This window comes from Pocillopora verrucosa, chromosome 14 (assembly GCF_036669915.1).
Source record: "Pocillopora verrucosa isolate sample1 chromosome 14, ASM3666991v2, whole genome shotgun sequence".
In the NCBI taxonomy this organism is placed as follows: Eukaryota; Metazoa; Cnidaria; class Anthozoa; order Scleractinia; family Pocilloporidae; genus Pocillopora; species Pocillopora verrucosa.
Genome location: NC_089325.1, coordinates 8,294,578 through 8,321,812, shown reverse-complemented (window position 1 = coordinate 8,321,812; position 27,235 = coordinate 8,294,578). Strand labels below are relative to the sequence as shown.

At 38.8% G+C, this 27,235-nt stretch overlaps 2 protein-coding genes and 1 pseudogene across 4 annotated transcripts in view; 1 reads left to right on the top strand and 2 right to left on the bottom strand.

Moving 5' to 3' along the window:
- Positions 1–10,242, bottom strand: part of LOC131776596 (fibroblast growth factor receptor 4-like) — a 13,126-nt gene extending 2,884 nt beyond the window's left edge. The window contains exons 1-10 of the mRNA XM_059092813.2: positions 9,964–10,242; positions 7,957–8,259; positions 6,902–7,207; positions 5,267–5,620; positions 4,447–4,761; positions 3,784–4,092; positions 2,362–2,709; positions 1,639–1,920; positions 805–989; positions 202–496 (exon numbers count right to left, since the gene is read on the bottom strand). Of these exons, the coding sequence (XP_058948796.2) occupies positions 202–496; positions 805–989; positions 1,639–1,920; positions 2,362–2,709; positions 3,784–4,092; positions 4,447–4,761; positions 5,267–5,620; positions 6,902–7,207; positions 7,957–8,259; positions 9,964–10,057 (2,791 nt within the window). The 5' untranslated portion in view covers positions 10,058–10,242. The remainder of the gene's footprint in view (positions 1–201; positions 497–804; positions 990–1,638; positions 1,921–2,361; positions 2,710–3,783; positions 4,093–4,446; positions 4,762–5,266; positions 5,621–6,901; positions 7,208–7,956; positions 8,260–9,963) is intronic.
- Positions 9,444–27,235, top strand: LOC131776513 (hemicentin-1). 3 transcript variants are annotated; one of them, XM_066161468.1, is made up of 13 exons: positions 9,444–9,556; positions 17,276–17,605; positions 18,048–18,344; positions 18,813–19,097; positions 19,523–19,795; positions 19,914–20,840; positions 21,203–21,550; positions 21,844–22,176; positions 22,285–22,587; positions 22,882–23,184; positions 23,630–23,938; positions 24,311–24,613; positions 25,002–27,235. In XM_066161468.1, exons 2-13 carry the CDS (start codon positions 17,449–17,451, stop codon positions 25,319–25,321), a joined length of 4,158 nt encoding a protein of 1,385 aa, XP_066017565.1. In that variant the 5' UTR covers positions 9,444–9,556; positions 17,276–17,448; the 3' UTR covers positions 25,322–27,235. The 3 variants fall into 3 exon arrangements, with proteins under 3 accessions (XP_066017565.1, XP_066017564.1, XP_066017563.1); XM_066161467.1 differs by lacking the exon at positions 9,444–9,556 and adding an exon at positions 15,173–15,303 and having other exon boundaries at positions 19,914–20,831; XM_066161466.1 differs by lacking the exon at positions 9,444–9,556 and adding an exon at positions 15,173–15,303.
- Positions 12,288–13,090, bottom strand: LOC131795039 (uncharacterized; annotated as a pseudogene).

Below are 27,235 nucleotides of genomic sequence, written 5' to 3'. Positions count from 1 at the left end.
ATATTCTCCACACTGTTCTCTTTACATCTTCTATGGTGCTACCGAGGAGAATTTGATGACAATCAGGAGCTTCCGGAATTGGTGATCTTTTCCTTGTTCTCATTACCTTTATATTTTATTCAAGGGTGATACTAAAGGGAGAAATAAGAACCCAGTCACTCTTTGGGGTTTGATTGGTATATCAAGCTGCTTTCCACTGACCTTTCAAGGTTTTCACTGCTACAGGGATCCTCGTGTTTTTCCATCCGGGGCCTTCTTCTTTCTTCAGATCTTTGGCCCGCGAGGACCTGCGTATTTTCGAGCGTCGCTTGAATGACTCGGCGCTCTTATCACGTGGTTCAAAGGCCAGGATGCCAATAGCTTCTGCCTTAATAACCTGACCAAAGGCCCCAGCACCCAGCACATCCCCGAGAATAAGTCTTTCCTCGGGGAATTCCCAGTCTGGGTCATATGGCAGATCGCTGCACTGCTCCAGGAGGCTGCGGTCGGGGTCGATCTAAACACAAAAATGTTTTCATAAGTAACGATAGTATTTACAAACATACAAACAAACTCTTGCCTATCCGGCAATAGTTAACTAATCACTTTAAAAGGGAACAGGTACTGTAACTTGAACAACAAGCATCACCCCACATTTACTATGACAATAAACATCGCTATGTTCATATTTCATATGAGAACAAACCCCCTCGCAGCTTAGAAGCATTATCTAGATAAAACAACAATTTCTCAAATGATTTCACAAGAAATCCTCCGCAACTAAAAAGGAGAACTAATGATCAGATCCTGGAAGTTTCAGATTACCTGGTAGTCTGAGCTTCGTAGGAAGTAAATCTCCTTGTATTCGTCAATCTGTCTCTTTTGTCTGCGATACACCACACAACATATCACTAGTACAAGAAGAACCAAGACACCCACACCAATGGCAATTCCAACCAAGGCACCAGTACTCAGTGGAGACCCTCCAGCTCTTGTAACAGGAGTGGAAACTTCACAAGGCAAAAAAAAAAAGACAAAAATATAAATACATGCACCTAAACACTGTACAATGGAAGTGCTCTCTTTACCTTTAGAGGTTCTAATAAACAAAAGAACCAAACAAGAAAGAGCAAAGAACAAACAAATATCAAATACTATACTTCTAAATTTTAGACTGCAGCACTTAATCAAGACATTAAGTATTACTTGGCTGCATATCTTGGTTGAACATGTATTTTCTGTTCGAGAGTGTTTCTCCTCTGCAGCAGTTCTAAATACAAGACAACCTTTAAGAAGGAGCTAATTGTTCTAATGTCAGAACTTTGCAATGGACAATAAATCATCCAAACTCAGAGCAGCTCTTGGTCATTGAAGAATACAGAGGACAGCTTGCCTTCTTGACTCCCTTAACATCACGATGTATATTCTCTCCACAATTATTGTTTTCTAAACATTTTCTTCAACACTGGCAAGGAGAACTTAAATTGGCAATAATTTCCTTCATTCTCATTGCCTCAGTGTTTGTTTTAGCAGTGTTACTGTACGCAGTAATTAGATGCCAATCACTCTTGGGGGTTAAAGGAGAAACCGAGCCTTGACTGTCATTTGAACATTAAACTGTATAATCTAACATAATTCCAAATGCAGTTACCAACTTACATTTGATCACTTTTATGTGAACTTCATCCTTTCTCCATCCACTGTTTTTCAAGCGATTGCGAGCAATGCATTTATAACTACCAAAATCAGCATCTTTCTCCAGAGCCTTATTAAGCTGGAGGGAGCCCAGATCAGATGCTATCACCTTGCCAGTACTGTTCTGTACCCATGATACATTAGGCAGTGGGTTTCCTTCAGCTCTGCATGTCACATTTAATTTCTGGCCAACTTTCAGTTTCTGAATTTCGTACCCATCCACCGGCTCTTTGATTTTAGCTGCCACTATTTGGGGAAAAGAAGCAGTCAGTTATGGAACAGGAAATGTTATTTTTCTACAATCTGAAACAATAGGAACTGTAAGCACCTGAAAAGCCAGAGTGAGCAATAGACTGACTATGAGCTAGAGAATTGGGATTATGATCTCCCTCACAAGCTCGGATTCTTTTCCTACATTTTACAAAAGAATAGACCAAACATGTCTTCCCTACCAAGATGTTCTGGCATGATGCATTATTCTGCTGTGAAATCCACTTTGAAGGGAAAAAAATGAATATCCAGCTTTTTCATTCAACCCAAAAGCTCCCAAATCAATAACTTCATTTTCCAAAATACATTTTCGAGTAAAAACCCTGTCTGATGGTACATTAACATGTTTGTGCGTAAGTCGGTAAAGATATACAGCATCAAAAGACTTATATCACAACACAATTGAAAACTACTCACTAAACACATTGATGAATGCACTTTGTTCCTTAACTTTGAATCTAGGGCTGCTAGCACGACATGTATATTTTCCTATTTGTTGTAGCTTTGGGCGGCAAATCACAAGGTCAGAAGGATTTCTGTCTACTAAAAAGAAGTAGCCAGAGGTCCGTTTCTCACAAGCATCTACATTTCCACCCAATCCTTCTCCTTTCTCATTGATGCGCACTTTTTCTCCATTTCTCTCAAAGTACCAAGTAAGAGTTGGCTTTGGGTGCCCAGTGGCATTACAGTACAGTTGCACTTGAAAGTCTTCATCTTGAATCGCAGCTTTATCAGGCAACTTGCTAATGTCTGGTGCAACTAATTCTGCAGAAGAAAAATATCACTGCTTAATGATGGATTTTACTTCCCATAGGCTGTGCCTCAAAAAAACAATATAGTAACATGCCCAAGATTTGTATATCATTGCCAATGACTAATTACCCTTCAGTTGTACACCCTTCACCCTGAAGGATAAGGATTTATCACGTTACATAAAAATTGTTCCGCTTAGATTTAAATCACACAACAAAACAGGCTCTGAGTCAAAATCTTCCCAGCATGAGGGGCCCTTCATAAGTTGTTAGCTCTCAATGGAGTTTTTTCCTGCCTCCACCTTACAACTCTACAGGCACAAAAAAAATATTTAATGGGTGAAAAGTTTCAAGCTTAAGCATATGTACTTGCAAAGCAAAATTTTATCATAGCACGAGAACATAATGGCATCTCCAAACTATAAGGCAATGCAAACAGGTATGTGTGTATGGGTTATTCTGCATTGGATTCAATTCCACTATGACTACAGTGAGATCTGTGGGAATTGCATTCCTGATTTTTTATCTGATTGATAATTTTACTGCTGAATGCAGCTGTTTTCAGTGGAGACAATCAGTAGGAGGATAGACATTTACACTATGCTCCTCCAAGTGAATTTCAAATTTATCTTAACAAGTTAGGAAATGTGTATACTGAGCAGTTTTTAATGGTGGTTATGAAAATAAAATCCAACCATTTTGTCTTCAACCATTGTTGTAACCAAATTTCTTTTTTGCAATCCCCCACAACAGAGTACATAAGAAGAATCAGTAATAAGAAACCAATGGAAACATTCAAGCATTGACAGACTTAAGGACTCAATTCACCCTTTACACCTTAACATCAGTATCCATATTCTCCACACTATTCTCTATAAATTTCCTTTGGTATTAACAGGGAAAATTTGTCTAATAATCAAGAACTCCTTCAATTTGCAATCTTTTCCTTCATTCTTGTGACCTTTGTGTTTGATTAAGGGGTGACATTTCAAGGAGAAATTGAATGCTATTCACCGATATGGGTGAAAGGGTTAACTAAAGCCTTCAGTCTGCTCAACGACTGCTTTTAAGCAAAAACTGTACTTACTTTTGATAGTGATGTTAAGTACATCATTTTCTGGACCAGCAGGCCCACAGCGGTAACTTCCAGAGTCATTAAGTGTCAATTTCTTTATCGTCAATATCTGCCAGCTTTCATACCTATCTTTAGATGATTGTATTGTTGTGATGTTGACACGCGAGTCATTTTTTTGAACTGACAGCTGTTGACCATCTTTAAAGAGGGTATCAGTGCACCAAAGACCACATCGCCTGATGCAAACGAGATGCAAAGTGCCTTCTTCATCTAACTGTGTTGCACTGTCTGACTCAAACTCATAAATTTTCTTTGATTTTGCTGTTGATTAAAATATTGTTGGTGCTAATTATTCTAAAAATCTCTCATACAATGAAATGGAGAGTAAATTTTGATGACAAAACATTTGTTAGTCAACATCACAATTTCACAAGGTAAAAAAAGTGGGAATTGTCTAGTGTCACAAAAAATTAACAAAACTGACAAGAGTGCAATTAGTAAAGGGAACAAATGCTTGGATCATCAGAATAAATGGATGGTGCAATATTACTTTAATTAATTCATCGAACGACTTCAAATTTGGTTTAATCTCATTCTACACAAATTATGTCCATTGAATGCTTTTCCTGATAATTACAGAGCTAAATCTTGAAACAATAAATAAAAACTACTTACCAAGCCGAATGAGTTTTATAATGTGAGTGTCATTTCCAACACCATTGTCAGCTTGACAACGGTAAAAAGCAGCAGACTGACTTTTCTCAACTCGAACTTCACTTAAGTTTGTTTGTTTTTGGGGTGTAAGGAGAAGATAAGATGGAACATCAATCCAATTGCTTTCATCAGGTACACAGTCCTCACATTTGACAGTTTGGTATTTCCATGTGAAAGTGGGAAGTGGGTTAGATTTTGTCACCTTGCAGATCACTGTTGATTCCTGCCCTTCTTTAACTGGTATTTCATCTCGCTCTTTATCTATAGCAGTTGGTGCTGAAATGAAAAAAGGTAAAAGTAAGGTTTTCAGTTGAGCCAAATGCACCAATCCACATCTCAATTAACATTCAAGTATTGCTATTTAATCTCCTTGTATAGTATGCCAGTCCATTGTCGTTTCTTGACACACTTTTCAATTTTCAATTTGTGTCCAACAGTTTCTTAGTACCTCTGACTACAACTGGACAGAGAAAGGCACTGATAGGTAGTCAGTTTGTTCAGCAGGCTAACTGCCACACCATAGCAAAAATATCACCAACATTGTTTTCATCCCTTGATTTCTCCTTGGTTGAGTTCATTACACCTCCAGACATTCTATGAACCTCTAGAAACTACTGCCAGCCAGCTTTTTTTTTCTCTTGACCAAATATTTTCATGAATTTAGGTTTTCAAATGGTGCATTTGAAACATATTGAGCACAGAGCCTTGCAAGGTGGCTGTTGGAAGAAGAAGTTCAACAGCAGTGAATGAAATAAACTGCAAATAAAAGTACTGCACATACCAAGTATATCAAGGTCTATAATTAACTCAACAGGTTGACCAATGCCATTCATTGCAATGCATTTGAACTCCCCTTGGTCTCTTGGATACATGGCACCATGTATCTGAAGAACTTGTTTAGTGAAAGTAGTGTGCAAAGCAGAGGTGGGGTCATCTTCATAAATCTCGTAAACAGTCTTGCACTCTTTCTCATCTGATGGGGAACAGGAGGTGGTGTTCTGTAACTCCTTGCCATGCCTGTACCAGGTTATATTGGCTTTTGGAGATGCTTTAGCTATACATCTAAGAGTTTTTTCAGTCCCTTCATTAACTGTTGTCCCTCCATTGTATGGATACAAAGTTGGTGGTTGAGGTGCTACAAACAAATTAGAAGATAGGTAACTGTACATAAATATACCATAATAGAAAATTATCAAGGTACTGTTCATGTTTATTGAGTAAATAGGGCAAAAGGTTGATCAGTTTTCCAGTCTTATGGTCCACAGAACCAGATGAATTTCCTGGTATGAAAAGCCTATGAATTATGATCATCTCCTTGATAAGGGCTGTTAACTTTTGATACTCCTGAGAGAAGCAACACACTGTAAGAGTAAGGTATCTTGCTCCAAAACTTGACACAACAACCCTGCCAGGTCAGTGCTGACCTCTCCACCACAAGTCCCACATGTTACATGTACATGTAACCACATAGACACCACATCTCCCACTAAAAAAATGACCATGGAAAAACATACAATTTTGATAACATGTCTGGATAGTAGAATTAGGTTCTGTGTGCTCAACTACACCAATGGCGTCACAGTTATAAAATTTAGTGGCTTGAGAAAAATGCTAATGCTGCATTATAAAAACAGGGCTCAAAATTGCGACCGATATGGTCGCCAATGCAACTAAAACTTTAAACTTGGCGACTAAAAATTTGAGTTTAGTCGCCACTTTGGCAACTATGTTCCTTTGATAAATAAAATATTAAAGGTGAGAAACAATTTCCTTAGTCTTGTTTCTGCTTTTCTGCAAAAGGAAATGCAAATTTAGTCTGTTTACCTTTAAGTTAAAACTTGAAATCGCTCTAAGATCACAACTTATGAGAGACTTATGAGACGACATTACAGTGGCTTCTACATGGTGATCGCGGGTGCAATATTTTGTTGAAAGGCTGCTGAATTTAAAAGCGTTCTGTAGCAGATTCTGTCGCAAGTAGCCGGCTTTCAAAGCAGGTGCTTTCTTTCAGCATTTGCTTGATCAAGTGAGACGAGTCTACACTGAAAGTCATGAATTATTTATCACAAGAGCAGAATACACTGAGCAAATTTCGTAATTTGCTGCAGGCTAGAAATTACCAGGAAGCAAGATCGTTGTTAGTATGCAAACAAGAAGCGTTTCAAAGCCTTTCAAAAACGTTTGTTTGGAGTGTAAATCTCACGCAACAGCTACCGGAGGATGTTTTTGCAATGTGTTTAGTTCCAGAAGCTGAATAACTATGTTAATTAAATGGGGCTCTCATCTGAGTTTCTGTTCTTGTACTACCTGGCGACTGCATTTTTGTATTTGGCGACCATTTTTTCTTTGATAGTTGCCAAAAGGCGACTTGGAATTTTTTTTAATTTTGAGCCCTGAAAAATGGTTCACAACTTACCATCCACACGTATATTTGCAAGCTTATAATCCTGTTTGTTGAAAGCTGTCAGCACACATTTATATTCACCATTATCTTGAGGTTGAGCATTAGTGAAGGTTAGGGTTGCTTTCGCTAAATTTTCAGACTTATCTACAACATTTGTAACTTTACTGTCTGGAACATTTTGGTCACCAGAGTCAGTTCGCTTCTTCCATGCAAGTTTGCTGACTGACCAACCAAGAGCTTGACATGTGATTTTTCCAGTTTGCCCCTGCTGTATTATGATTGGTCTTGGTGGATCAAGTATAATATCTGGCAATTTTCCTGTAAGGTAACACAACACTTTTAAATTAAATGCTCATAAATATCATTAACCCTGTACACCTTAGAACCTTTTTAGTTAAATATGTTGATTTCAAAAGAATTCATTGCCATAAAATACTTTTATTCAGTGATACTCCTGGTGAATCTTGTTTTATGTCACTCTCTGGTACTTTATAATTTAATGTACTCTCACAGGAAAATTACCTCCTTTACCCTTAAGATCCAATATCAATTCTCCACACTGTCTGCAAAAATTTCTTACTGCATTATCTTTGAGAGTTTGGTATAAAATCAAATAATATTCCTGTGATATTTTGTCTTCTCTTGACACCTTTTGCTTGAAAATGTTTTTAGAGAAAGAAAACTTTTTTATGGTCATTCCTGGAAATGAAATGGTTGCATGAACAAAACACAAAAGAACACTGTTTTTACCACAATTGGCAGTAATGGCCAATTTGTGGTTGTCAATAAGAGTAAAGACATGCTGCTCATGTCAACTTGTCAAGTAATGGTCAAACTAAAAGAATTGTTTTATTTGTTGTTGACTCACTTGGCTATGCCTTGTGATTTCATAACATTTTGACCACTGTGATAACAAATATAGTGTTTTTGAGAGGAGTAAATACCATGCTAAACCACTGTTGATTTGTTAAACCTAAGTTTCTGGTATTAACAGTGAGGATTAGATTTGCTAAACAATACATAATGTAAACTACATCGTACATAATGTATGCTTGTGTTCCACCTACCTTGAGAAAGAAAGAGTAAACCATGAGTGCTTGGCCATTCAATGTTTTCTTTTCCATCTGTTGCTTTACACCTATATTGTCCACCATCCTTCACCCCAAGGTTCAACAATGTAAAAACTTGTTTATTCAGGTGAAGTTTCTCAGGAGACAAAGTTCTTTCATTATAGTTTACAAAGTCTGCAGCGAAGAAAAGCTTAACTGTTGCATTTGCATCATCAGTTGAACAGTTGAAGTCAATATTCCTGGCTAGGAATCCACTAGAAACTTGGGGTGGAGGACTGAGAAATTTTAATGCATCCACACCTACAGCAAAGTAAACAATCATTAGCAAACATGGCCAAGATGAAGCTTTAGGCCAATCTAACTTAACCCTCCAACCCCTTAGAAAGAAGAAAGGTGACTGTTAATTTAACGTTAATTGGATTGACAAGGCTGGACTTGTCTTCCAAAAGTAAAAAAAATGGACACAATGATAGAGTGGTTGAGTGATAGGGTTTAACCATGAATATAAGTAAATTCCCAACTGCAGTCATTCTCATAAATTTTTCAAAAGCTAAACCATTTTGGGGAAAGTTGACCTTAGAAGCTGTTGAAGAAAATTTATCTGTACATAGACAACAATAAAATAATCTATCTTTCAGCAGGGTGAACTTGAGCTCTTTCCTGAATTGTCAAGTCCTTTCAAGTGCCTAGGTCATATCTGTCTTTTGTCCCTATTTCAAGCAGAGGTGGAAGAAGAAAATTTGGTGATGATGGGATTAAAAGTTCCCTTAAAGATTTGGCATGACCACCAGTGTCATGGTGATAGATCATACCCCACTGATACCAGTTGAACAATATATACAGCATTTGCTGCTAACAGAAAATTTATAGGCATACATCTCAAGTAGCATTTCTGGCCTCCTTTGACACAATCACACTCTAGATAATTTGGTTCATGTTAAGTTACAAAATAAATACTTCACAAAGAAAGACAGTAAATTGTGCAGCTTTTGTACGAGTGCAGTATTTTCAAAATTAACAAATTTAAACAAATTTTTATGCAGAAAGCAATCTTAAAATACTCTTGATAGTGTGATTTAATATTAAAACTTCATTTTTCTGTGTAAATGGATTGCAGGAAATTTAGACAATACATCTAGACTTCATATGACAAATAACTGACTCATGACAAACAGCAGGGAATCACAAGCTAACACAAACGTATGCTAATCTAATAATGAAGTTAAGACAATTGAAATTGATTTCACAAAAGTTATCCAAATGAAGGATATGTGCATATGCTTTACGATTAAGAGTAAATCAAGGTCAGTTATAAAGAAATGCAATCATAATTCGTAGGAAATAAAGTGAAAAGTTAAAAGTCTAGTGCTTGAGGAGGAGAAGAGCAGTAATTTAAAACTAATAGTATTTCCTCTTAGTTGAGTTGTTTCATGGGACGTAAAGTTAAGCTTACATCACGCTCATTAAATTTAATCCGGGCTAAAGGTTGAACTGCAGACCGCAAAAAATGAACAAAATGGGGATTATTACCACTGTCCCTAACAGTTCTACGTGAAAAAAATGTTCCACTTTGGTTTCAAGTTGACCAGTCGATGAAGTGAGTTTTCTGTTGTCTTCATTTGGAGATAACTTGTCGTATTATTGAATGGCCACTTGATGAATACAACTGTACTTACGGTAAATGTGGACCGACTTCCACGATTTCTCGTCGATGACGCTGAATAAATGAAAGCTGCCGGATATGTAAGCACAGGGATCTTACCGTACATCACGATCTCTCTACTTTCCCGCGTTAATGAATAAACGTAAGTTTTCTACAATATTCTTAATTGAAACAATCCTTCTTAAGAAAAGAAATTTTCCCTCGGCGAGGTTCGTAACTAGAACCAATAATTTCTAAATGAATGAAAAATTGTCAAAATAAGCTTGCAAGATATCGCAATTTTCTCAACGAAGCCGCAATTTTGTGAACATAATTGTAAATTTGAACATTAAAATCCATACCTTGACGAGATAATGAAAGGAAAGTCCAGATGAAAATGATGCACACAACTGAAAACTTGTACTCCCTCCAGATGATGTTCCGCGACGCCGCCATTTTTAACAGCTCGACGGGCGTTAAAAAGTTCTTCTTCTTTCTTAGTAACAAAAATAACTAAGACAATTATCCAATTGATTTTTTAAAAAAATTTCGTCTTTCCAGTTCTGCTTTCGCTTTCACTACTCTTCTGTACAAGACACGTTTGCTTCGACGGAGTCCGGCGTTCCACGACACTTCACAGGAAATGTAAAGGAAACATGTTTAGGTGTGTTTGTTCTACCCAATCACAAGCTCGTTTAGATCAACGTTTGTTGATTACGTCAAGATGAAATACCTCGTTTCCGCTGGAATATTCGAATAATTTAATGATTAAGAGTTATATTTAGACCGCATCGTAATAAGAAACGTGACCTACCATAAAAAAATTGCAATTTCGTTAAAGGAGGATAAGATAGGTCGAATGCTTGTATATTTAGGCGAAACTGCATTGATTTTCCTCCAAAGCATTACGTGGAAATACTAAAATAACCTTTCGCGCTAAATTTTTCAATGATAATCTATTCGCTCACAAAGGAGACTTTGCTTAACTTGATTTCGCATTTGCGGAGATGATGTTAGACAAGCGAAGGGTCATTAGACACTAAAACGGTCCCAGTTGTTATAATTTTTTATAACTGTTTTTTTTTCCAATCGTGGAGATGATTAGTCTTCCTTAATGTATCTAATTCCTTTGAAAACTCACTAGCATCAGTTTGTTTGACTTATTCAGTGGGCTCGGTAAATATTGTTCCTAAATTTTATCTTCAAGGAATTTATCCTCAAGTGTAAGTCAGCCATCAGCATGAAACGGAAACACTCGATGGAGAATGGAAACCCCCCAAATTGGGATGTGGTTTAATATTTTCATCGTTTGATCATCCCAATGATTAAAGATCCTTGCCTGCTATTACATCGTCTAAGGGCTGATAGACAACAGTGGGGTTTTAAATATTAATAGAACTTACAACAACGCGAGAGACAGAGAACAGAGGGAAATCCACAGATAGGCCCTGTAAAGTCCAAAGAATGTGTGCGGGCTGAGGGTGTTGTCATAAACCGTCAAAGTAAATATTTATCATCTCTCATTTTCCTCCCTAATTTCTTTCCTTCTTTATTTATTTTGATCTCAGTCTTTGCTTGTTAATCTGTATTCCCACGGTTAATCCGTCTATCTTCTTCATGATATGTAGCATTGTTCCTGGGGAATTTTTCTTCCATGCGGATTTTATTTAGCTATATTGGGTTACTGAATAAAAAATCTCCAAAACTATCGAGATATGCATGTAAAAATAACAAGCAGTTAAGAATTATTGATTGAAGGTGGGTAAATTTTAACTTAACTGTCTAAGTTGCAAGATAGAAGGAAGTTCGTTTACCTATGATATGAATGCTATTTTTCGGAAGATATTACAAAGTTTTCAAAGTTAAGTCCTCCCAATTTAAGTAGTGGTTCTTCCTGAAAATCTCAGCCATGAACGCATAGCACCACAGGAAGGAAGAGAGCGCTAAAAAATTGTTGCTAAGTAATGGAATAGCCGAAGACGGTAATATATAACACGACATGCAGTCTGATATAGTGGTCCGTTACTTAACAACATATTGCCCTCAACCGCTTTCTGTAAAACCTGCCGTCTTATGCCGTGCCATGGGACACGTCCAAGGCTAAGAATAAAAAGAAAAAGAAAAAGAAAGAAAAAAGGCCGTTACGGAACGTTTCAAATAGCCCTTATCGGAGTTGAGCACGCGAAATCAGCGGTCTCCGGATGAGCTTACGCCAAAACGAGGCTATCGGGTCTAGCTCGCCCCAAAGTACAAGAAAGCAGAGAGGGAAATTAGTAGTAGCTTGGTATTTACATAATATTTTCTCGAGTTTTTAGTTTCTTTATCCATGGTGAAACATTGCATAGCTTTTGGGTGTCAAAACCGAAGTTCCAAAGCGGAATGCAAGGACTTATCATGGCATTCGCTGCCGCTGTCAAACAAGAATTTGCTAGCACAATGGCTCGTGAAACTGCGTCGAGAGAACACTCCGGTAAACAAAAACTCTTATGTCTGTAGTCAGCATTTTGAAGCTAATTGCTTCATAAAACCAATGGGAGGACAAAGAATTCGCTTGAAGCAAGATTCCGTACCGACAAAGTTTATATTTACTGTTGAAAAACCAAAGAGGAAAGAGCCCGCTGATCGAGCAACGTTGAACACAAAGAAAACAAAAATAGAAAAATCGCAGCAGCATTCAGCCCCCGAACCGATAAACATTGAAAACACCGATTTTAAATCTGTTTCAGATGGTATGGAAACTGAACATCTCGAAAGTAAAGGTTTATTTCAAATTGTAGATGAAAACTGGGAACATCAACTTCAGTTAAAGAATGACGACATCTCATGTTTACTTGAGAAATGGCAAACTAAGTTTTTGGATATGACCATGTCGAAACAAACCGAAAGCTTTGCTGCTGACATTCTTGAAATCTTTGTTGGATTCATTGTCTTTAGCTTTTCTTTCAATAAAGTAAGACACGATATTCTGAATATTAAATGAAGGGACATCGTCCTTCGCGTCAACCAGCGAAACCCATTGTGCAGATCCAGGGAAATCACAATTGACGGTCGCCGTTTGCTCCAGTGGTTTACTTGCCGCCAAGTGTTGCCACTTCTCCGTAAAATTTTCTCCCAACCATTTTTTATATAACTGATGACCCTGCGGCAGGTAAAACAAATCGATATAGAACTTATGCTTCGATATTCCCTTCAAGCAATGGCAATAATTATAAGGGACAAAAAATATTGCAATCTGTGTACCTTTGAGATAACTCAGCCTTCGTTGCTTCAGACCGTGCACTACCATCTTTAGCCGTCCCTTTAAGGAATGACAACCATTCTTTGAGTCTTTCTTTAGTAATATGCCGTGGGAAATTACCACTTATCAACTGCACTTTCTCCTCAGCGGAAAAAAAGGCCGCTTGTGGAAGATTTGTGGAACACTCCATAAGTTTTCCTCACTTTCTCACACAAATCTGATCGATGGTGACCCGATAGCCTCGCTTTGATGTTTACTCACAAGAATACCGCTGGATTGTTTGGGTGGCGTGCTCAACTCCGATAAGAGCTATTGCATGGACTTCATTGTGTCAAACCCACAATATTTTTCGAAAATTACGAGTCATTGTAGTACTGCATGTCGTGTTATTCCTTCAACCATATCAGCGCACCTGACTTGGTCACACAAACAGCAGAGGATGGGCATGGAGGCCTTGGAGTCTGATAAAATGATGTTTGCCTTAATATCGAAGACGTTCTGTCTTTGATGAAGAAACACTAAACAATACTCAAGTGACATTCTGGTGCTGATTCGCCGCATAAAACCACAACATCTTCACATTTGTAAACAGAGTGTGTTAGCAAGAACAACATCACTTCGTGTGAAATTATCATAACATCTGGAAGTCACAGCCGCCTCCAGTGGATAAATATGAAAACAAAAACATGAAAACTGAAAAAAAAAAATAATAGAGCGGAACGGATTGTTCCATTTGTCTCAATTCTTTATCGAGGCATCACGAATGGATGGGAGTAACTGCTGCCAATCGCTCTGACGAAGGGATAACGCTCGAAAAGTCAGGTGGCAATTTACATTATCAACTCATTTGATAATCCGAAATTACCCCGTTATACTCTCCCACCGACGCAGCACCACAGTTTCTTGAGACTTCCTTTATTCGTCGAGACTTCCTTTATTCGTTAGGGAAGGTATGTTTTTTACTGGCGGGGGGGGGGGGGGGGGAAGGGGTGGGTCGGGGTATTTTAGAAATTTTTTTGCGAGAAAAGTCGTGGCCCTCTCACATACCAGAATGGATTAATGCATGACCCTTCACAGGTAACTACACAAAAACATCTGACCCTCCCCCCACCTCCTCCAAGACAAAATAACCGGAGGTGAAAGTAACTAACCGGAAGTGTAACTCACATAACTGCGTCTGCGCACATTAGGTGCGGGAATAAGTGAAAGTGAAAGTGCAAGTCCAGAGAAGTGGAAAGATGAAGACCTGGGGTGGATCCCGAACCCAGAGGGCGAATATACTGAATTCTCAAATAGTATTCTGCCAAAATTCTACCTGTCCTTTTGACCACTTGTCGATACAAGGAAGCTTTCGCCGCTGTTTCGTGACTGAAAGAAAGCGCCAGTGGGAAGTTTGCGAGGCTTTGAAAGCAATAAATCACAATTTGGCTTTAGTGACTTCTGATAATCCAGCGGCTGCCGGGAGATTCACGGAGCTTTATATGGAGTATAGGCGAATGTCGTTGTCAAGAGTGAAATGGCTAACAATGTAAATTTTGCCAGAAGGATGATTGTGATTAATTGATTTTAATATTTTGATATTATGTCTGGTTTTTAATTGGATATAATATTGTCTACTTTGCCTATAAAAGATAAAAGCGTGTTAACTTGACCTATGGTTACGGTAAAGGGGGTAAGTTTCTAGAGAAACTGTGGTGCTGCGTCGGTGGGATAGTGTAACAGGATAATTAAGTATTATTAACTGAGTTGAAATCGTAAATTGGCCACCGTAAATAGTTTAAAAGCTGACGTTTCGAGCGTTAGCCCTTCGTCAATCGCTCTGACCAAGGACTAAGGTAGATTAAGATTACGGTAGTCAGCTAATGAAGAGTTTGGAACCTGAAAATTCACTTCAGGAACAGAAACCCACCAAGGAGAAATCAACCTCTGACCCTTCGACACTCGAACTTAAGGTAGCTGCTCTGTAACATTAACGGCATTTTACGACAATCGCGTGTCCTGTCCCCGCCAGACTAGTATTGACTACTGCAGCTGTTCTCGCACATCACGCGATATGCAGATACCTTAAATATCCCGCTTATTGACAAAAACTACCGCCGTCGATAACAATTGAGATCATGCCATAACTCGGACCATATGCATTCCATGTTTCGTCGTCAGGCAAGAACTAGTGAAATCATGACATACTTCTAAGTGTACAAATACTTAACACATTCAGTTAATTGACAAAACTGCCTTCAACGGTGATCAAGAACGCGCAATTCCGCCACCTGATTGGCTGAGTGATCAAAACCCCTGATGTTCTATTAGGGAGATTTGCTTGTTTTAGCGAAATCAATCGCAAGTTGCGGTCATAGCCAGGGCAAAACAAAAATATTGAAGTTTGGAGCAGTTATGGCGATGACTAACTCCTATGTTCTCTGCAGTACTTTTGTTGGTATTTTGTGTTTTGCCATAATACCAGGTTAGTCTGTTAGATAATGGTTTCTATATATCTTTGACGAAATCTCTCATTAGTGATCGCTTGCCCAAGATTAGTAGTGATACGTATTGAGAGAAAATTCCTTTTGCGAAATGATAATCGATACAGCAGCGTGGGAAATCCACCTCAGGTGTGATTTGTGATGTTTTGGGTTCCGTGTAGGGCAAATTTGTTTACTCTCAACAGGCAAATGTTTTCTATGGCACGCCCTGGTAAACGGGCTATTCACAGATTCTGTTGGGCTGCATCCAGAAGGGTCAAGAAGGCTGGTTTCTTTATAAAAATTTTTTATAGCTCGACAAGGATTATAATCTAATTAAGCAGGTTTAGAGGTAGATTTGTTTATCAAAAACGTTATAGGTTAACATAATTTAGGGTCATACTTAAAAAAAATGTGTTTTTCAGATGTAAACATGATAGACTTTTTCAGATATCAGAGGAGAAACTGTAGTGTGATTTTAAATGTTTTAGAAAGAACCAACAAATCTTTCCTTAACAATCCAGTGACCCCCAAAAAATGACCAAACAAAAAGGACATATTTTGGTTTTATGATTGTTCTAGAGCGAGGGTATTTGGATATGTTCAACGTCTTTCCAAGGCGCCAAGCGTCTCATCTTCGTAATTGCTAGATGTAAAACAGCTAAGCCCTAATAACAATTGATGTCCGAGCAGAGACTGGACAGAAGCGGCAAAGAAGTCGTAAGCTGATCGTTTGTTAAATGTGCCAGTCTCCCCAAATCTCTATTCATCAGCTCTTGTTATGGCTACCAGTGGTCCTGTGATAACGTTGTCGTAGGTTAAACTCTTCACCTGCGGAAACAGTTCAGTAATCTTGCCCGTAGGGTGAAATGTAATATACCTGAAAGAATTTTGACGAGTTTGGCGAACTTTTCCTATTCCGCTGCAGGGTACGAATACTTTGTAATTTCCGGTGTCCTCGGGTTAGCAAATGCAAAGCATTTTACAGCCGAGCAATTTGAGACAGTTGAAATTCAATGTTAAACTTCAAAGCAGACAATTATGCAGGTCTAATGCAAAAAAATTATTTCGACTGCCCAGTAAATGTTGAACTGATTAATGGAGTTTCAATGGACCATTCAAATTATCTGAGCGATTTTTCGACTGACTATTTTTTATGTCAAAACTTTCGCGCTGAGTCATAGCGCTTCTTTATTTTTTGTCATGTGAATGCGAAACTGGCGCCAAGACACTGCACTAAATTTGTTTTTGAAAATATCGCTAATTCCCGTTTTCGATCCTCCACTGTTGTAATGATACAACAATGACCCAACAGAGGAGGATCGAAAACGGGAATTGGCGATATTTTCAAAAACAATTTTAGTCCAGTGTCTAGGTGCCAGTTTCGCATTCGCATGACAAAAAAAATAAAGAAACGCTACGACCTAACGCATAAATTTTGACATTAAAAAAACCGCTCAAAAAAATTTGAATGAACCATAAAAAAACTACATTTATTAGAAGCATTTACTAATACAACCACCTCCCACCCCCCTCTGAGTATTAATAGTTCGTCTTCTACCCCTCCATTGGAGCCCAATCCTACCCTTCCTCAGTAACAACAGTTTGCCTCCCACCCCTCCCTGAGTACTGATAGACTGCATCCCACCCCTCCCCTAAATAGTAATAGTCTACCTTCCCCCGATAAAATGATCCAAAAAATTGTCCAAAAAATGATCCAAAAAATGGCCCAAAAATGGTCCAAAAAATGGTCCAAAAGCAGCGAAAATCAACCGAGACATTTTATAGTTGAAGGTTAGTTCACGGACATGTATGACATCGTGACAACACTTCAATAAGCGATTAGAGGGGAATGCAATGAACAGATCAAATGCATCGACACAAATATAAATCACCATCTGATTCACCTGTGCGCTCATTTACTTATTCATTCCGTCTTATATTCATGTTTTCATTTTAATTCTATGTATTTAGAAGTATTGGCGTCAGCAAGAGCACCGTATTTCATCAAGGAGCCCACAGACACGTATGTACAGCGGGGTAAGTCCGCTGTATTGGACTGTCTAGTAGGCGGAAGCCTCAAGGCCGCTATAACATGGAGGAAAAATGGTATTGCACTGCGGGATTTATCGCAAGATGACCGAAGAATGATAAAGCCGGACGGATCTTTGTATTTTTCCAAAGTTAATCATGACACGGCTGAAAATTCAGACGAAGGAGCCTACCAGTGCGAGGCGTTAACGCGTAATGACATGAATCTGGATTTTCAGATTTTGAGCAGAACGGCTCGTCTCCTCGTTGCTGGTAAGCCAAGTCTCCGTTATCAAATTTAAAAGGAACTCGTCTCCGTTGGAAAAAATTGCCATGGCATTACTTACAGCCTTATTTATACAGAACTTTGGTGATAAATATCAAACAGGAAATCTAGCATTCGCAGTGAGTCAAACTTTAGGGAAACTTGAAGGCGAACTAGCGAGGAGTTTGTGGAGTACCGCCATTTCGGATAGTGTACTATCGTCGCTCCTACTTTGCCTATGGATAATGTCACCAAAGAACACTTCAGAGATAAGTTGTGAAAAAACTCTAGCCCTGAGGTAAATTTGCCTCCAGCTAATAAATTGACCGAGAACCTCGTTAGTCGAGTTTTCTGAATCAAAACTAACACATAACACAACTAAAGAAAGAAACAGGACCAAAATGAACTGTAAAAAAATAACATTAACTGGCATATGCTTTTGATCAACAGAAATTTCATCCAAGGTGGCTGTTACTCCATCCAAGTTAAAAGTTTCATTTGGAGACACATCAAGGTTTCATTGCTACGTGAACGATTCAACACCAAAAGCTGTTGTTAGGTGGAGAAAACTTGGAGAAAATCACTTCATTGAGTCTAGAGGACGTTTCACCATAACTTTTGATGGAGCCTTACAGATCGCCGAGAGCAGATTTGATGACCAAGGAGACTATGAATGTACTGCAGAAAATACTGTGACTGAAACAAGTCACACGAGCACTCTCACAGCGTCGCTTGAAGTCATAACAGGTAGGACATATAAGATATGTTAAGGGTATGTATAGTAGGTACGTCATCGTTTATCATTTCTAACTCTAGTGTGCCATAATTTGGCTCGAAAAATTAGTAGTTCATCAGCCCACTCGTAAGCAGGTCTCAAAAGGAGTAGGTACTTGTGAACTACTTTTCAAGTAACCCAGAACAAGGCTCTCCTTGTGTATGAGGAAAGAGACTTAATGTCGCATCAAGCACAGTGCCATTCATCTAAACACTCGAGGAGGCTAATAGAACTGTCCACAAATTAACTCCTAACCACACAAGTGTTTAGATGAGGTTCTACGAAAAAGGAAAAAGTCTCCTGCTGCTAGATAACACACTGATGCCTTGTCAAGTCAGTTTGTTACACAGCTGAAACTCGATGTCTTTTGTTTTCGTATCCTGGTTGGGTGCGTCACTACGATAATGGATGACTATGCATTCTATTCTTTCTGTGCATAGATAGTGGGTTTCCTCGCGGTCCATATGTGTCCGTCGCGTCTGTCGAGAGAAAAGACATCGCTGGTGATATTGTCATACTCGAATGCATTGCAAATGGATTTCCTAAACCAAAAGTCACATGGCTATTCGATGGGTTACCTGTAGTGCTCGGAAGTGGTTATTCTGTTGTTGGACAGAACAACCTTAAGATTGAATCAGTAACTGAGGAACACGCGGGAACATACACCTGTCGTGCAATTTCACGAAACGGCATCGGAGAAGCTACAACTAAGCTAGAAGTACATCGTAAGTAATATCTTCCAACAGGTTATTTAAAATGCATCTCCAGATGTATGGCGCCTTATCTTGTAAATAAAATAATAACGCCTTATTTATCTTGTAAATAAAATAATAACGCCTATTGCAGGTGTTCAGTTAATGAACGTGGCGCAATGTTTTTGTAGAGTGGAAAAAAAGGCGAACGCCTTATTTATCTTGTAAATAAAATAATAACGCCTATTGCAGGTGTTCAGTTAATGAACGTGGCGCAATGTTTTTGTAGAGTGGAAAAAAAGGCGAAAGTTTACGTGACTCGTTCAAAGCGTTCCTCCTTTCCTTGCGCTTCACTTGTATCGTGCGCCTGTTTATCGACTGGAACAAACTCTGATAAACGGCGCCGGGCTTAGAAGAGTAAACACGGTAGATAATCAAAGTTTTGTTTTGCTCCACAGATCCCCCTTTATTCATCAAGAAACCACATAATGTCCATGCTTACGTCGATTCCAATGCATTGTTTGAATGCTTTGCTGACGGAATACCCAAACCAGTTATCACATGGAGCCGAAATGGGGACGTGATTGAGGAATCTTTTTACAACGTCATCGGAGATGGATACTTGCTAGTCAAGAGGCTTGTGTTGTCCGACATGGGACCCTATCAGTGCTTTGCAGAAAACCACTTGGGAAAAATTCAGGCCACAGCAGAACTCAATGTTTACATGAAAGGTATGGACTAACAAGTCTATATTTTATCTCAGATGTTAATGTTACAATTGGCAACTTCTGTCAGATGATTATCTTTAAGAACTTATTTATGTAACTTTTTTAAATCCTTGTCACATAGGTCAGCCGCTTCCATCATTACAAACCACAACTACTCCGAATACAGAGAGAGCAGAGAAACCCATATCAGCATCTGTTTCAGATACCAAGACAGTGCAGAATACCGCATCAGCATCGTACACCACAGTTGAGCCAGAGACGAGAGTAGCCTCAGAGAGCTCAACGAATTCAAGTATGACAACAACTTTAGTGGCAACAGTAGTCCCAGTTACCGAGTCAATCTCAGATATTTCAACAGCCCAGGTTACTACTGCAGCACCAGATTCTACTCCAGCTACAGATAGTACAGTTGACGTGCACAGCTCAGCTGTGTCAGATCCTACAGTGACCTCAGATACTACAAAACTTTCAGTTATGACAGATGCGTTACAAGGATCATCGGCAGTGCCATACACCCCGTCTGCCATGTCAACCATTGCAAGTTTTGGAACAAGCCCATATCCCGTGAAGACAGCAACAAATAAGATTGCGACAAATCAAGACACAACATCAATTCCAAACTCGACAGCATCCTCAGCTGAACCCAAGACCTTAGCTTCAATAGAGACCCTGGATACTACAGTAGCAAAACCAGATCTCATTACACTAATCCATGGTACCTCTGGAACCCCGGCTTCCACGACAGTTGCGGATTCCATACCAGAGACCACAGATGCCACAAAACATCCGTATTCTACAGCCGCGAAAGATACTGCATCAACAGTAGAAGCCACAAATACTGAGACTGTGACTGTGGAAAACAAATTCACCACAGCAATACGAGAAGTCATAACAACATCGGACGCTACGGAACTTCCGCACACCCCAACACGAGAAATCACTGCTTTCCCAAAGGCAACCTCAGACTTTAAAACGGAACCAGATCCAGACGTTACAGCTCCTCCAGTTATAACAACAACACCAGATGTCCAGCACCGAGGTTTGAAATGTAAATTTCTTTGATGATCTTTCTCACAAGTTTGCCAACCGCGGCAAGCAGCGTGAGATTAGAAAAAGAAAAACGGGGACACCTCTAAGTTGTCATGGAGAGGGTGTTGTAAAATTCGTTTTTAAAGATCTATATTTCTTTTCAGTAAAACCTCATTTAAATACCCTAAGGGAACATAGTGATCGATGAAAAGCTATTAAGAAGTGGAATTTAAAAAAAAAGGGTTGTCAAAACATTGCTATATGTATTTAATTGTGGTCGTTTCTGTTTCGGACCAATGAAAAATAACTCGCATGAAAACAAATTCGTGTAATGATTATTAGCAGAAAGTACAATAAATAATTACTCTAACATTTCAACAGATGAACTGCAACCTATTGTCAAAGAAAAAACCGTAAGAGAAGGCTCGATAAAAGTCATCAAATGCATAGCAACAGCAATCCACAAACCTGACGTAGACTGGTACAGAAATGGCAAGAAGTTGCCCACAATGAAGTGCTCCGAGTTAAATGACGTCAGATGCCAGGGAATTCCGTATGAAGTTTATGAAGAAATTAAAGAACACAAGTTTGGAGGAAAGAGCGCTAGGACTATAAAAGTTCTTAAAATACGAAGTGCATTATACTCGAGAGATCAAGGAGAATTTGAATGTATTGCAACAAACGGTCACGCCCAACCTGCAAAATTAATCATTGATCTGAACGTCCTAGGTATGTATAAACTGAAAGCAGTATTTAACTTCGGTATTCGTACTCAAAATTTTGTCACCTGACACCCAGGTCTTTGACTCAATGATCTGGAGGGTTGGCAAAAATCATGTTTGTTTTATGTGCACACGTTTATTTCATTGCACATTTTTTTTGGTTTGACAATGTTGATGCAAATGCAATTTCTACCATAGTCCCCATCGGAGAATATTGCTATCCTTTACCCTTATACCTGCATCAGGGTAAGTCTTTTATCTTCTAAAACTAAACCAATGCAGGTTAATTATCTTCTTCAGCTCCCCCCCGATTAATACAAAAGCCCGACAAGGTGCTCAGTAGTAGCGGCAAAGGGTCGAAAGTGTCTTGTGTGGTGAACAAAGGCAATCCTCTGCCAACATTCAAGTGGGTATACCAAAACACGGATTGTTTCACTTTCAACACGAGCTCTTGTGACCCAGTTGAAAGTCAGTGGATGCCCGTCCCTGAGAGTCTAATAATGACTCCTCCAAACACACCGACAAGGAAGAGTGTGGTAAACGTTCAAGGCAATCAGCCAACTGCGAGCTTCAGGTGTCTGGCGTCTAATAAACTAGGAAGGGATTTTCATGTCATCAAACTTGTTCGAAGTGGTAAGAAATTTGTCTTTTCATATGATCCTTAATTCTGAGAAAGTTACTCAAAATTCATCAGAATTCTTTTTATATTTGCTGATATACTTCACTTGTTTTTCTTGACAGTACCCTTGGCTTTTGTTAAGAAACCACAGAATATCTTAAAGGGATACCTGGGCCAAAAGATACTTATAAATTGCTCCACCAATGACCAAGATGCTACAGTGTCCCTTCTTTACAGGCGCCATCCATTTGTGGCCTTTGTCAAACTAAAGCTGGAAGAAAAAAAACTTTTAAAGAAAGGACAGGCATTCGAACTTCTCAATGTCGGTTTAAGAGATTCTGGATTCTACGCATGCGAGGCAAAAAATGAAGCAAATGACAAGATTCGGTGGCCACCGGGTACAGGATATTTAATTCTTAATGAAGGTGAAGTAAACTTAATTTTTTTGTTCTTGATACTAAAGGAAATTTGATTACAATAATTTACGAGACTGCAAAGACGAGTTAATTGACCAAGGAGTGTAAGAAGTAAGTCCACGCGATGGAATGTGTGTTTGCGATGCAGACATGTGCATGTTAGAGGGTTACAGACAGACGATTAGTCTCGGTCTCTGTCTCTGTCTCTGTGCAAATTTAGGTGTCTCACATGCCAGTCTTGATTGCCAGTGATAATCCGTTGTAACTTTCCAATTTCTGTGTGTGTCTTGGTTATTCCAACAGAACCGCTAGACTTTCTAAACCAGCCACCGGTTATCATACGAGGATATCTGGGCCAGAATTTAGTCATTAACTGTTCTACAAATGATCAGGAGGCAACAGTATCTCTCCTATACAAACATCATCCGCTTGCTTCCTTCCATGAGCTGGACCTTAAACAAAACAAACTCTCGAGGAAAGGAAAGGTTTTTACTTTACTAAATGTTGAACGCAGAGATGCTGGAATATATTCCTGCCAGGCGAGTAATCGGGGTGGTTGGAACATTCGATGGCCACCTGGTAGAGGATATTTGATTCCTATTCGAGGTAAGGTAATTTACAAGATTAAAGCCAATTTATTTAGGATTAAACATAACCTCAGCTTTCCGATGACTTTTTTCCTTCCATGATAAGGTTCGATAATCGTAACAAGCGTTACCGTTACAATGGTAGTGTTGTTTTGGTCCCATAGTTTGTCTTTAATGCAGCTCAGTTGTATGAGACTACAAAGCCACCGCAAAGCCTGAACCATCAACGGGACAGTCTACTTACACTTATCATTTGAAATTTGCAAGGGCTTTTCCTTTATTTTTTTTACAAGCATGGACCTTTAATATTAATTTATTTATTCTGTCAGGTGGATGGCCAAATCACTTTGTTTTGAGGCCTGAAACACCACTTAATGTACAACAAGAGCAGCATGAATTTTTCGAGGGCTTTCCCTTACTCTTTCAAGTATAGACCGTTGATATTTATTAATTTATTTTGGTAGGTGGATTACCAAATCATTTCGTTTTGAGGCCTAAAACACCGCTCACTGTACGACAAGGGCAGCAAATAACTATTACCTGTGAATCAGAAGGTATCTCAGAGACCAAACTACACTGGATGAAACAAACCAAAACAGGAGATGTTTCTGTCTCAAGTAACCTTGTCACTGTTGATAAGGACAGATCCACAAATAAAGTTAGAGCCTTCCTTAAGATTTCAAATGTTCAGGCAGAAGATGCTGGTGTTTACAAATGCGTGTTAAGGGTCTTTGACAAGACAGATCACAAGATGATTTCATTGTATGTTAGAGGTAATTCAAGTAAAACTTATGCTGTATCACGGAAAATGTAAATGTGGAGATCTCTTTGACCACTGATGAAGGCAAGCATTTTATAGTCGAGTCCCAAACCACCATCGAAATATTAAACAGATGTTTGAGCCAGTCCCTTTTGCTCTACAGGTTTCAGATCTTCAGGTAGTCATATCGTTTTGGTTGCTTGCATGGTGCATACACGATTGAGTTCGTTTTATCATAACTGCCTATGAGGAAGGCCAATAAGTAATCTTTTCTCATGGCCACCTCAAGGAAGGTAACGGTTTACGAGCTTACTTTTGTCCAAAAAGCTTTTCAGTTGCATACCACTTACAAATCAATTTTTGTTTATTGTCAACTTTTTCGCAGAACCATTATCTTTCCTCGTTAAACCAGACGTGATTTTGCACGGATACCAGGCCCATAGTTTGACATTAAACTGTTCCACTAACGACCGAAATGCTACAGTATCACTCTATCACAGACACCATCCCCTGGCACCTTTCAGGGAGCGAAAAATCGACGCAAAGAAGGTTTTGTTAAAGGGCCAAGTATTTACACTTCTAAATTTAAGTCTAAAAGATCAGGGAACATACGCTTGTGAGGCCAAAACTGAGGAGAATGAGAGCATACGCTGGCCATCTACAAGAGGTTACTTAATCGTGAGCCAAGGTAAAGAGAATTTGTAGAATCTTTGCACTTGTTTTTGTTCAGCGGTACAGATTTGTTTACAAACGTTGATTGTTTTTAAATTTAAGAGAGTTATTTTGGCACCAATATTTCGTTTTAATTCATAATTAGTAAAGTATAATAAGAATAAAAACCCATCATATCAGTAAAGCTGCCTCTCTAGGATGCCGTGTCTCAATCAAAGCTATAATGACGCACTTTACTTTTAAATTCGCTTTAAGTGCAATGCAAGTTTGTTTCCTACAATGGACTAAAGGTGAATCATCTGCAAAAATCTGAATAAACTCTGGCAGTAACAGGCCACTACTCTCGTTCACTAAGACCAACTTTTGTTAGCCTCGTTGTATTAAACTCATATTTAAATTTGCAGCTCGAATCCCCGACTACTTTGAATTGAAACCAGCCAATCCGATCATAGTGCCGAAAGGTGGAAGTACAATTGTCACATGCGAATCAGAAGGAGTGTCAGAGATTCAGCTTCAGTGGAAGAAAGGAGATGTCAGTAATGGTAACGCGTCAATCCAGGACAGAATGGTTAGTATTGTGAAAGACTGGTCCACCAACCGAGTGCAAGCTATCCTCAGGATTACGAACGCTCAAATGGAGGACAGTGGAGTCTACCAGTGTGTGCTAAGGGTATTTGAAAAGACGAGCATGAAATCTGTTGAGATCACGGTTAGCCACAACTAAAATGACCAAGTGACAGTAGCCGTCTTCTCAGCTCGTTTAGTCCGAAATTCAGTTTCTTGGAGTTTTAGTGATTTTTAATATCTAGTATGGATTAGCTCTAAAATTCTGGTGGACAAAGTCCTAAGTTTGCTCCAAGTTCAAGGGATCAACTACTTTACTAGCTTGCGAATAGGCCAACATTCTTAATTCTTCGGCACGAGCGTTTTTTTACCCGCGGGAAAGGGAGAGGCCTGGAGCGACGCGAGCAGGCGAGAGGTCTGCAAGGGGTCCAGCGCTGATAATGATTATTAGTGCCAGACCCTCAGCAAACCTCTCCCCGACTGGTCGGGCGGAGAAACGCGCGCCCAGCTGCACTATTGAAGGCCGACTCCCAAGGCATTATACACCATGCCCCAATATAGTTGATTAGTTCTCTGATTATCGTCGCTCTAGTGGAAGCGATTTAGCAAGTTGTTCAAGGATCGAATAAAACAGTTAAAATAACAGCAATTGGGCGTTGCCAAGTTGTAAGTCCAACCATGTAATATTAAGTTTTTTAAAATTCTTTAGTATCAAAATACTAAACTTATATCAAAAACTCGACGTATCAGTGTCATATGACGCCATTTTTAAGAGAATGATGATTATTCTAAGACAGCCAGGAGACCCAGTAAGGTTGAAGAAATTCATACCATGAGGCATTAAACAAAGACCTTGGCGCAACGTTACTTAAGGCTAACCAGCGTTTTAACAGCATCTTTTTAACAAGGGAGTCAAACTTATTCTCACTCACGGCAATCATGAAAAACTGATTGATTACGTTTGCATGATCAAAGCCGTCGCAGTCATTCTCATGGCTCCAGAGATGACGCAATTAAACTGCTATTGCCATGACAAAAAATATATAATCTAAAAATAACCCTCAATTTTAGCTCCATTTTCTAGAAAAGTAGTTCTGTTTAAAAATAAGGCTGAAAATTTGGGACTTCAAAAGGAGTAGGAATGTGTTGAAAGTGAAAGACACATTGTTGTTGACAGTTGTGATAAAACTCCATGCGGAAAATAGAGAGTGCTTTAAGATGTTTCTTTGATATCCAGGTTTGCTCAAATTTCTCAAAGAACAGTTGTTTGCGACCTTTCCATCAAAATTTAGTAAAATCAAAATACGCGAGAAAAAAGGCAAAGTTCGTCTAGAAAAAACAACAAATAGTTTCCTGTTTGACAGCTGATAAAACTTGAGGAGATGATTTATATTCACGTACCATCAAACTGAACATTGTAAACCAAATTAACAACATCTGAATATAGACTTCTGTTGAATAAAATTCACGGAATACTGATCTAAATGAAATATAACGTTTCAATGATATACCTTGCCTGAATTTTCATATTTCACTCTTTCGCCTGCCAGCAGTGTTTGGAGTTCAACACTGACATGATTTTATCTAAAAAACGCTTTTACTTGAAATATCCATGTCATGAAATGTGTTTATGCAGGGCTGATGTTCTTTTTAAGATACGTTTTAGAAAAATACTCCCCAAACATCCTAATCTTTTGTTATAAATGGGTAAAATATTCAAGTTAAACCATCTTCGGCCTGTTTATCGTTATAATTTTATTTTTGTAGGGACATATGGACTTAAGCTTAAAGAATATCTCGACGCTCAAGACATCTGTACGAATAACAATATTCACGCCCACTCTAGAAACGTGACTTATCCGCCAATAATTCACTTGAAAACGAAAGCCCCAAAAGTTAAAGTCACATAGCTAAACCTTAATAAAAGGTATAACTTAAAACCCTTCTTTTGTACCAAAGTAGAATGTTCGTGAGTATTTTTGAACATTGCATGTCGTGTTCCTGTGCTCTACTCCGCTTTCTGCCACAAATGCTGCGATCTGATTGGCTATTTGCCAGCTATTTCGAGTTAAAT